Here is an 11,815-nt window from a genome sequence, read left to right as displayed (position 1 = left end):
GGTCGCGAGCTCCCCAACACCTGAATTGCAGCGTATCTTTCGTCCAGGTGAGGCCCCGGGAGCCCTGGGACAGAGCCTCGACGCCCTTTCCTCCCCCCGACCCCCCTGCGAGACTGCGCAGCCGCCGCTCGGGCTCCAAGGCCCATCGATTTTTCTGTTGACTTTGGGAATCTCATTAATCCCTCGTTAATTACTCCGCCAAGGGCTCGGGCACAGGACGGGCAGCCAATGGCGAGGCGGCTGGGCGGGAGGGCGTGGCAGGAGGCGGGGCGGACGCCGGCTGCAGGGTCTGAGTAGGGGCAGCACCCAAGGTGTATTGAGGTGCATTGTCCTCAGCCTTGCACCGAGAGCTTGCTGGCTTCAGGCTACACTTGCCTGTGGCGTCTGAGCTACGAATGGGACCCTCTTCTCTCCAGGTCCAGGTCGCCTCTTTTCCACACCCTACCTAGCTGACCTAGCTCCAAAGCCGCCTCCCTGGGGACCTCTCTGCCTTACATCAAACCTGAAGTCGGGTAGAAGAGACCCAAGGTGGGAGACGGGATTAGAAGGCAGGAGGGGAGGCAGTCTTTAGGGCCTTCTCTGGTCCTCCCCTTCTCCTCCCCCTCCCCTCTCCGCCTCACATCCCCACCACCCCCAGCCTCAGCCTCAAAGACCTGTGGACGTCATGCTGATGACAGAAGCCTCTCTCTTTCCTCTGATGTCTCCGTGCTCTACACGTCACTGTTCTCACACTCTTCTCCCAAATGCCACCACTCCCAGCACGGTCCTCAGCCTAATCCAGGTCTGGCTCTCCCTCCCTTCTAGCTGTGAGGTGTCCCTTCCAATCTCTGACTCTCACACCCAAATAACTAACTAACTAACTAACTAACTAACTAACTAACTAACTAACTAAACAAATAAATGGGCTGGTGCTGGTGAGATGGGTCAGTGGGATCCGGGTTCCGTCTCTGGGACCTATAAGGTGGGTGGAGAGAATTGATTCTGCACATTGTCCTCTGACCTCCACTGCTACACACATCACAGCAGGTGAACACACACACACACACACACACACACACACACACACACACACTCACACACACAGAAATTAAAATGTAATGAAAAATTTAAAATAAACAAGCTGAGTGATGACACTTGTAATCACAGTACTTGGGTGGGGAGGTACGACCATCTGGAGTTAAAGGTCATCCTTGGCTGCATAGGGAGTTAGAGGCCAGCTGGACTCCATGAGACTCTGTCTCAAAAAAAACAACACAACGTAACCCAAAACCAGCTCTGATCCTTCCTCCCTCCTCCACCTCTGTCCACAGCTGTGGCAGAGCAGTCTTGTGGCTTTGGAGGGGCTCCTAAAGGACCCCAAGCAGAGTAAGTAATGGGTGGCCCCTGGGGGTGAGGACTCCCCCAGCTTCTCTTAAGCTGGAACCACCTCTTCTATCTACACTAAGGACTCACGCTCCTGGTGTTCCTGCGGTGTCTGAAGGAAAACAGCCTGATGCTTAGGGTTAATGGGTTTAGGTTCAGATGGACAGGAAGATTAGCTCCTGTGGTTCTGCAGCACAGGAGGGTGACAATGGCTGGCAACAATCCATTGCGTATTTCACAACAGCAAACAGAGGGACTTTGAATGCTCCCAACACACATACACGATGTTCTTGGTTCTCCGTCTGAGGCAACCAATATGCCAGTCCTCGGATCCGATCCTGACACACTGTACTCTGAAATGGCACACTTAACAATTACTATGTATCGATCAAAAAACATGTGAGCAACAACAACAAAAACCTCTACTGCTCATAAAAAGGGGGAAGTTTGAAGGCTGGGGAGACGGCTCAGTCAGCAAAGTGTTTGCCACACAAGTGTGAAGACCTGAGTTGGCTCTCCAACACCACCTAGTCCCACGCTTACAATAGAAGGGTTGGGAGGAGCCACAGGAAGATCTCTAGAGCTCAGTGACTAGGGAGCTGTGTTGATTTGGTGAACTCCCCAAGAGAAACCCTGTCTTACATGATGGGGGCTGGAGAGCCGGCTCAGCGGTGAAGAGCGAGCACTGGCTGCTCTTCCAGAGCTCCAGCCCCACAGGATCTGATAGCATTCCGGGAGGCAAAACCAGTGCTGGCTCGGGAGTTAAAGCACTTGTGCAGATCCCCAGGATTCACTAAACGGTAAATGCCCTGTGCTGTGGTGGCTCCTTTGTCCTCCCAGCCTTGGGAAGCAGAGACGGATCCCTAGGTCAGTGCGCTACCAAGATGAGCCATACGAAAGTGAGCTCTGAATCTGATTGAGGGGCCCTTCCTCAAAGAGTAAGATGGAAGTGGAAGGGTGGGTGATTCCTGTCACCAACCTCAGGCCTCCATATGTCCTCACACACGTGTATACACACACGCACCCTCACTCACAAGTACACACTCATCCTCACACACACACTCACACACCTGTACACACACCCTCTCACACACACACACAAACAAACACACACACACACTCACACATCTGTACACACATTGGGGACTGGAAGAGGGCAATGTGGAGAGCTCCCTGAGGTTGACCTCCAGCCTCTACACCCACCTGCACATATGTGCAAGTACACACACACACACACACACACACACACACACTTGACAAATTATTGTTGATATAAAGGCTCTGTCTCTTTATATCCATGAGCCTTAGTTTCCTTCTTTGTAAACATTAGATTGAATCAGTCTTCCCTAACGTCCCCTGGATCATAAGAAAGACAGTCACGTTCATGGGCACTCCATTGGTCCCTCCCAGTCACCCTGTCATCCACTGTTGAGAAAGCCTTCAGCTTGGACTCAGCTTAGCTCACCCACTGAAAACGTGGATGTCTGAAAACCTTGAGTCTTTCCAGCTCAGACCCCCAGGTTCCTCTCCTGTGATCATCGCGGGCAAGGCAGCTGAGACAAGAATCGGGGACAAAAGTGTGGCTGCAGGTTTATTGGTTCCTAGCTCCAGACAGTGCACAGGCCACATGGCTAGGATTAGCGATAGAGCCAGAGACCGTATTTCCAGATCCTGTCTGGTCCTAAGGAATGCTTGCAGGGACTCATTTCCCTGCCTGGGTCTCCCCAGGCTCCAGGGTCATGCAGGAGCAGATGGGCACGTCTCAATTTTGATTTAAAAATTCATCCTGGAAAAATAAACTTCGATGAAAAGTCCAGTTTCAGGCAGGCAGGGAGTGAGTGCCAGCCCAATTCACTCCCGGAGGAGTTGGGGTTTTTCTGTCCTGTTCCTGTGTGGTGCTTCAGGACAGAACATAGACCTCCAGCAGACTGGAGACAGCATGCATTCTGTAGAAGATGCCAAATGGCAGACAGATGTTGACGATGGCCGCCCAAAGGGAGTAACCGTAAAAGTCTACCTCCACGGTATTGCTGAAGTGTGGGCGGGCGCCGAAGGCAGGCATGATCCATAGCTGTCGGGGGAGAGGGGTGCATTAGGAGCCTGCTTGTGACTTCTGTGAGCTTTGGGCATGCAAGAATGGGATCCCAGCCTTCTAGTTTGGTGGCCATCAGAGACTGTCACCCACCTCTAGCACAGAGGACAGGGCCTGGGTGAGGAGCAGAGGAAGTGTGTCTAATTGAACTGGCCCACTCCTAGGCTGGGGACCACCTGAAGTCACTCCTCCCACCCCTGACCTCCCTATCAGATGGAAGTGTCAGAAGGTGATGTGAGGAGTTGATACAAGCAGCTGAAAGGGCCGCTGAGGAGAAGTGTGTTTGAGTATTGACGTAGACTCACTTCTCAATCAAGCCGAGGGAAGGGTTAGGGGAGGGGTGGGGGGTCCGGGGGTGGTGAGGGTCAAAGCCTAGCCAGGAGGCCGCCCCACTCCAGCCCTCCAGGAGCTCTACTCCTGTTTCACGTCTCCTCCTTGTCCCTTCCATGTGTGGGAGAAGTCAAAGGCTAGACTCCTGCTTCACCTCCACATAGGAACTCAGACCTTCCTTATGGGTGTGGGATACGGAGACAGAAAGTCCTCAAGGCTAGCCTAACCCCTATGCCAATTAACTCCATTCTTGGGGGACATCGCAGCCTCTCCTGAGTCTGCTTCTCTTCTAGAAAATGAGCAGTGGGGGGATGCTGCCCAGAGTGGTTTGGACTCAGATACGTGGAGCAAGAATCTTGGAAGGTAGCTCTCAACCTCAAGGCCAGGCTGGAGGTGGGGGAGGGGCAGAGGCAGAGAGGCCATATTACCAAAGTGGGCCCTAGATACAACAAGGCTTTGAGTCTTATTGCTTCTCCTGGTAAGGCCAGAGCTTGAAGACTGAAATGTTTTTTTTTTTTCTTTAAAGCAAAATTGACTGTTGGAAGTCTGCATGGTTCATGTTCCCAGCCTCAGGATATGCCTGAGATCCACAGTTATCATTTGGTGTAGATTGGTTAAAGAACTGGTCTTGCAAGCAATATTTTGGGAACCAGCACACAAGGATGTTCAATTCCCTTACATAAAAAGATACATAAAATGACTTACATACATCTTCTTGTATACTTCAAATTACTGTGTCCACAATATATATAAATGTTATAGAAATAGTTTGCACTTTGTTTTGTTTAGGGCATAAGGACAAGGAAAAAATATGTTCAATATGATCGGAATTTTTTCCCTAGTATTTTCCATCTAAGGGTTGGGCAAATCCTGGGGCCTGCAGATCCAGAGGCTGACTGTCCTCATAGGTGCATATTTCTGTATCAGATATTTCTGTGTTGGGGATCGTGTCTGCACTGGAGCTCGGCTATGCTGGGTGTAGCTATACTAGGAATGTTCCTCTTTGGGGGTACTGTTTTACTACGAGGGTTTCTGCTTTGGGGTATTTCTTTCCAGAGAACATACTTGTACTGGATGAAGCCTCTCACTCTGCCAAGTCATCTGAGAGGGGGCAGCTGCTGTACCCACCGCTCTTCCCAGTAGCCCCTCCGCTGCAGCCTGCCAACAGACTGCTCACACTTACGCTGATCTTTGCGACTTCCTGAGGCTGCTCCAATTATTCTGAGAAGCCAGCAGGTCACAAGATCCTGGGAGCAGTCACACCTCCCACCTGGGGGTGAGGGCCTTCACCCCTCCACATCAGCTCTCAGCTCCCTCTCACTTCCACCCAGCCCCCATGTCAGCCTTCCCCGGGACCCCTCATCAGCTGCCGACACGCCGGAGGGCTGGGATTGCATGCTCCCTGCGCCCTGAACGGCTGTTTGCCCAAAGGCCGCAGCTGTCTCTCTCTGAATTTGCTCCTGTATAAAATTCCAGAATGAGTCTTTGGCAAGACAGAGAAGGTTAAGCGGTCATCAGTCTTCCCCCAATCTAGGAGCATCCCCACCCCACTCACCCTCTCGTCCCTCAACTACTCACAATGACGTTGCAGAGTAGAAGAAACAGAGAGATGTCTTTTAGGCACCGACGTCGCCAGTGGCACCTGGGGGCTGAGATGATGGCCACTGCTTCCTGGGGACTTTCTGGGTTGGGGCTGACCAGCCTGGGGGTGGGTGGGCAGGAGGGCAAGGTGTGAATGGCATCCAGGTTGGCAAAGGTGATGCCTTGGCAGGGCTCCTTGGGGGGCGTTTCACAAGGCTCAGCCCCAGGCGGTCCTCGGTGGAGGCTTTCAATGATGAACACATTCTGGAAGGTGTGCTGGGCAATCATGAGCAGAGCATGTGACAGATTGAGTGCCCCCAGCAGGTCCCTGGGTGAGCCCACCACCACGGCCACAATGGAGTAGTAGGAGATGGCATACTGGCCCAGGGCGGCGCCCATTAGCAGGGCTACATCCAGGGTACGTGTTGGGTTTTTATGGTGGTCCATGGCCCGCCGATCAAAACGATAGATGACTGAGCCACTCAGGCTGACCAAAGTCATGAGCCCCAAACAGACGATGTTGAAGCTGTAGTAGGTGACCAGGCCCTGCTGGGTATGGCCTCTCTCTCCGCTCACCTGGACCTCATAGAGGATGAAGACAGCCAGGCCCACAACAAAGAGTAGCAGGCCCAAGACTGGACCAGCGAAAAAGGTCTCCCGGAAGAGGCTGACCCTGGACGGTGTGTGGCCGTGGCCATGGGTGGACACGAGCAGTCTGCCCACGTTCTTCCACATGACGTACAGCATGGTAGAAGCGAAGAGGCTGTACTCGATGTTGAAGGGATACAGGTAGAAGTAGCCTTGCTGGAAGATCTGGCAGATGGCTGTGCTGCAGGAGCACGGGTCTCCTCCAGCTGTGCCGCCGGCACGCTCTGCTGTGGGGAGAAGGACACAGGGCTGGGCTCTGCCCTCCTCTCCTAGTTTGTGACAAGTGAGAGCACTGGTTCTCTCTGCCAGTCACCACCGCAGCCCCAAGGACCTCACAGGGTCTGGAGTCTTCACTCATTCCACAATTATTGGTTGTGCCAGACACTACAAGACAAATTAGTGCTAAAAATAAAAAAGTAAAACAATAAAAATCTGGGCCTCAGTTTATAAAGCACTTGGCATGCAGGCATAAGAACCAGAGTTGGGAGTCGGGCGGTGGTGGTACGAGCCTTTAATCCCAGTACTTGAGAGGTAGAGCCAGGCGGATCTCTGTGAGTTCGAGGCCAGCCTGGTCTACAGAGGGAGATCCAGGACAGGTACCAAAACTACACAGAGAAATCCCGTCTTGAAAAAAAGAAAAAAGAAAAAAAAAGAGAGAAAGAACCAGAGTTGGACTCCACAGTTCCCATGTAAAAAGCTTGGCATGGTGGAGGCAGGGGATCCCTGAGGCTTGCTGGCCAGCCAGTTTAGCTGAGGCTGTGAGGTCCAGGTTGAATGTGATAACTTGTCTCAGAAAGTAATGAGGTGGAGGGCCAGAGTGATGGCTGAGCAGATAAAAAGGTGCTTGCCACCAATTGCCACCAACCCTATGACCTAAGTGTAATTTTTAGGTGGAATGAGAGACCCAACCCCTGAAAGTTGTTTTATGACCTCTGCACACACACACACACACACACACACACAGAGAGAGAGAGAGAGAGAGAGAGAGAGAGAGAGAGAGAGAGAGAGAGAGAGTCCATAAATACATAAATACCTGTAAAAATATAGAAGGAATTGAGGAACCACTTAACATTGACCTCTGGCTTGCACACACACACATACACACACACACACACATACTCAAACAGAAATTAAAAAGAAAATGAGAACTACAAATCTGAGCACCTCCATTTCTCCAGTCCCTCCTGATCCATGAGGACACTTTGCTCCCCGAGTTAGGCACGCTCTGGTCCTCATAAAAGGAAGCACTTTCCCCCAGATCAGCTCTCTATGGCTCTCTCCACATCTGACAACTCCAGCTGCTGTGTCCAGACCCCCCCACGATTTCCATCATTGTGGTTTGTGCCACGATGAGGGGGAATTCAGAATGTGCTGTCTAGGATGCCTGGGGCCTCTGCAAACGGCTCTTTTGGCTCCAGAGCTACCCCAGCGGGATCTGTAGATGAAGAATCTGAGGGCCAGTGAGGTATGAGAACTAATGGGTAAGCCGAGGAAAAACGCGTAACTCCTAATGCTGTAGCCTCTCCTGCTCTGGAGTTTCACCTGTTAAGGTGACCACCTGTCTGGGGCTGTCTTCTCCATCATCAAGAGTCCCTGTATACACCAGGTGGCTCTTATCAGTCCTTCTACACTGGGGTCTCTTTGCAGGCCAGGGTCATGGTTCCAATTTCGGAAACCTCCCTTGTGACAGTAGGGGTTGGTATATGTGGGAGTCTTAGTTATCTAGTTTGGTCCTGGACAGAGGAAAAGTCCAGAGATCTAGAACTAGTGAGTGGACTGTGAAGGATGTTCTTTCTCAGGGTAACTCACTGGCTAAAAGCAAAGGTGCATTTGAACACTTCCATTTTAGGCTGTGTGACCTTGGGCAACTATTTAGCCTCTCTGTGCCTAGTGTCTGCTTCTATAAAATGGGAACATTAGTAACATTAGTGATATGTATCTCCAAGGGGAAGTTGTTAAGTGGAACATTTGAGGCATTCTGCACCAAGCAAAGCAGTCATATGTCCAAGTGATGATGTCATCATGACGTCATAACACGGGGGGGGGGATTTCTTGCCTTTCCTTCCTCCCCTGGCTGGAAAGGCTGAACCACTTTGTCTCACTTCCCTTCCTCAATTCCGTCACTCTCGTCCTTGGGCTCCTTCTCGGTGGGATGGAGATCTGGACGGTGTGGCTAAACTGTACCCTCGAGGGTGAGGAAATACACCATACTCTCTGGTTCCTTGTTGCGTCTACTCACAACTCCGAGGGAGCGCCTGGAGTGGAGGAGGCCCAGGGCTTCTCCCTTTACCACCGTGCCCTGGCAAAGGCATGGCTGACTGACTGTGAATACGCAAAGCGCCCATCCAGTGCCTGGCAGCCACAGGACCAGCGCTAACAGGGGACTCACGGTCAGGGGCGAGGCGGGTGTGGCTGGTGTTGCCGAGAGAGCTGCTGTAGGAGTGGGCCTGGTGCACGGACTCATCCACGACAGCTGCCATCCAGATGGCCAGGTTGGTGGTGAGGGTGAACATGAGCCCACACCTGTTTGAGGACGATGGGCGAGGAGAATAAAAGGCCCGTGAGTCTTAGACTCACTGTGGGTCCCTGGCAAAGCAAGGCAGGGTGGGGAGTCCTCCTGAGAAACAGGGTTATAAAATGAGAAGGCAGATGGACCCCGATGAACAGGGGGTTGAACTTGGAAGCAAGACTCAGGCGGGTGGGATGCCAGATAAGAGAGGGCCAGCGGGTGTCCTGAGGCTCAGGCCCCACTAGGGGAAAGGGCATGGTCCAGGCGGTGGAAAGTAAGATGACAAAGAGGAAGGGGTGGCTGAAACCCCACCCGGGACTTAGGGAGGAGAGGCACACCCCGGATGACAAGTCTCCTCTCTCATGCCAGGTGAGCCCTTGGCCCACAGACACCGAACTGTGGTTCTTACCGGGTCAGGTCCAGGTGGGTGTGGATACAGTCTTTAGCAGAGACCCAGAGAAAGTAAGTCTACACAGAGAGAGGGGGACAGGTTCAATACTGTGTACATGGGCTTGTCTCAGAATGCAGTGCCCACCCACACCTAGTATGACACTTTCTCTATCCCAATAACCCTTAGACTAAGTTTATTTTAGCGTTACAAAGGAAAAGGAATAATTTTTCTTTCTACTCTATACTTCAGCTTGCTTTAAAAAAAAAAAAAGTGGCTCTCTGTTCCTTAAAGATTAGATCAAACTTCACATGTAAGACATTTTCATCTTGATGAGATTTGGAGGGCCTGGAGTGATACAGGGGCAAATGGAGTCTTGGCTACCAAGTGACATACTTCTGGGAGCAAGGCCAGGCTCAGACTAGATCTTGCTCAAGGTAAAAACGGTCTCTGGGTTTTATTGTTGCTGAGACAGGGTCTCTCTATGCAGCTCTGGTCGACCTGGAACTCCATACGTAGTCTAGACTGGCCTTAAATTCACAGGTGTCTGTCTGCCTCTGCTTCCCAAGGGCTAGCCTTGAAGTCATTATGTAGCAGAGAGTTGCCTCTAACTCCTTACTGTCGTATCAACACCTCTGGCCTCTCTGTCCACATCCCCTGCTGTCTTCTGAAGAAGGAAGGAGATTTTGTGGATCTGAAGACTTTACCCTCACCTGACTATCACTGAGTCCCTGCCATGGGACCTACTGATGTGGGGGTACTTGTGTTTCCTTTTTCCTGAGCATTCTTCAGACTTATAAAATGTAAAAGACTAAAGCTACATAAAGTGCCACAGACACATGTGTGTGGCACTGTGGACATCTGAGTGCCAGGCGGATGCTTCAAGGCATGGCACCATCCCTGGTCAGCTTCCTTGTACTACAAGGTGAACTTCTCTTCTGGTCCCATGCAAGAGCAGTCCTGCCACAGCTGAGTCAGCACTTTCAAAATGGTCTTTATGCAACACATTAAAACAAAAAAAACTAGAGAGCCAGGTGTGACACACTCCCGAAATCCCCGCGCTCGGGAGTTCAAGGCCAGTCTGGGCTGCGTGAAGTGAGTCACAAGAGGAAAAAGAAAAGAAATTGATTTGAACTTGTCTGAAAAATCATAGTTACAGGATGCCCTGCCTCCTAAACAAATATCAAACATGGAGATCAAACAAGTTGTAGCCATGGTCATGGCCATAGCACAACCCTACTCAGAGACTGATGCCCTCCATGGACACCCGAGGTTCTATCAGACAGGGCCAGCTGTCACAACTTGCACCTCTTAGGTGTTAATTACTGGCACCACTTAGGTTGAAATAAAATTGCAGCACCCCTAAGTAGGAACTCACATTTAGACACCACCTCATGAGTCAGCGTTTCCCTGTTTATGGGCTCATATGATCCCTACCACAGTCTGATTCCAGTTACTGAATTGCTCAGGGTTGGGGGGTGTGTACGTGTGGAGCTCAGATCTCCTGAGCTCTTGCCAAGCATCAGGCTCTTCCCCATATGGGGACATTCCTTCTACCCACCTGGACAATGACAAACACAGCTTGGATGATGGGGTGCAGGATCTTGATGGCCGACTGGCACTCAAAGAAACTGGAGTAGTAACCAGTCTTGAAGACATCCATGACAAGGGTACAAATCCCAAACAGCACAAGGCCACCTGAATCAGGGCCAGCAGGAGAGTAGTACATCAGAGAGGCAGGAGAGAGGGCTTGTAGGGTGGAGGAGAGGTTCTGAGGGGGAGTGGCTAGTTGGGAGGGGGTGGAGAGAATGGGTGGACAATTGGATGGAAGAATGGGCCAGTGGAGAGGGTGAGAGGATGAGTAAATGGATGGATGAATACATGAAGGGTCAAATGTGTGACTGAAAGATGAATGAATGGGTGGATTGAAGGTTGAGTGTGTAAATGAACAGGTGGATGGGTGGATGGGTGGATGAGTGGAGAGGTTGGTAGAATGAATGGATGGATGCATGAATATATGAATGGACTAATGAATGGACTGAGAGATTACTGAGTGGATGGATGAGGGCATTAACAGGTGGATGGGTGGAGGAATGCATGGAGAGGGTGAGGGACAGATAAATGGATGAACAGGTGCATGGGCAAACTGAAGGGCTGGGAGATGAATAGGTGGGTGGAAGATGAATGTGAGTGAATGGGAAGAGGCTGGACAATCTGTGTCCCCTCCGCTGCACAGACAAGGAGAAAGCCTTGAGACAGAACTTATTAGGTGCTATTATCGTGTACGTTTTTTGCTCACAGTCAAAGGCTGTGCATGACCATCTCTGTCCAATCTTTAGACAAGGCAAAGAAGCCTCCACCTCTCTTTACCCTCTAGGACCGGTCCGTTTCCCTCCCTCCACCCTACATCTCCATCCCACCCCAATGAGCTCTGGCCACATCACTCTTCCCAGGGAACTTTACACCTATCTACCCAAACTCACACCCTGCAGATCCTCCATGAGCCCTAGACTGCAGCTCCCCACCGTGCCCACCCTGCTCTTGTCCCCATCTCCCAGGGCACCTCGGAGCCAGATGGGGCCGGCATGCGCGTCCCGGTAGGGCACCGCATCCGGACAGCGCGCAGTGCGGAGGAGATAGAAGACTATCCACAGCGCGGCCAGGAGCATCATGGTGGTGAGCAGCGCGAACACGTCGGTGTCATACACGGCCACCTTGTTGAAGGCACCGCCGCTGATGAGCGTGCAGGCGAGCAGCAGCACGTTGACAGCCAACAGCACAGACAGTAGGCGGCCGCCCTTTTTCCACACCTCGCGGGGGCTTGCCCGAGGTCCCGGCAGGCTCTCCTTGGGATGCGGGACCAGCTCCTCCGACATGGTGGGGGCGACTGGAGGAGGTTGAAGGG

The 11,815-nt window shown here is 51.9% G+C and overlaps 1 protein-coding gene across 2 annotated transcripts; it reads right to left on the bottom strand.

Moving 5' to 3' along the window:
• Positions 1-3,262: 3,262 nt before the first annotated feature.
• On the bottom strand, positions 3,263-11,786 carry Otop2 (otopetrin 2). 2 transcript variants are annotated; one of them, XM_059269818.1, is made up of 6 exons: positions 11,474-11,786; positions 10,472-10,608; positions 8,932-8,990; positions 8,403-8,536; positions 5,363-6,240; positions 3,263-3,433 (listed from the first exon to the last, which is right to left on the bottom strand). In XM_059269818.1, exons 1-6 carry the CDS (start codon positions 11,784-11,786, stop codon positions 3,263-3,265), a joined length of 1,692 nt encoding a protein of 563 aa, XP_059125801.1. The 2 variants fall into 2 exon arrangements, with proteins under 2 accessions (XP_059125801.1, XP_059125802.1); XM_059269819.1 differs by having other exon boundaries at positions 5,363-6,237.
• Between the last annotated feature and the right edge of the window lie 29 nt (positions 11,787-11,815).

This window comes from Peromyscus eremicus, chromosome 8a, assembly GCF_949786415.1.
Source record: "Peromyscus eremicus chromosome 8a, PerEre_H2_v1, whole genome shotgun sequence".
In the NCBI taxonomy this organism is placed as follows: domain Eukaryota; kingdom Metazoa; phylum Chordata; class Mammalia; order Rodentia; family Cricetidae; genus Peromyscus; species Peromyscus eremicus.
This window is presented reverse-complemented; position numbering and strand designations above follow the sequence as displayed.

Bases quoted from the DNA above. Each gene is read 5' to 3' on its own strand.
- Otop2 (XM_059269818.1), bottom strand. From the start codon at position 11,786: ATGTCGGAGGAGCTGGTCCCGCATCCCAAGGAGAGCCTGCCGGGACCT. The intron at 8,537-8,931 runs GTAAGAACCACA...GTCCTCAAACAG, and splicing joins ACCCACCTGGACCTGACCCG to GTGTGGGCTCATGTTCACCC. The intron at 6,241-8,402 runs GTGAGTCCCCTG...TTCTCCCCACAG, and splicing joins CACCCGCCTCGCCCCTGACC to CAGAGCGTGCCGGCGGCACA.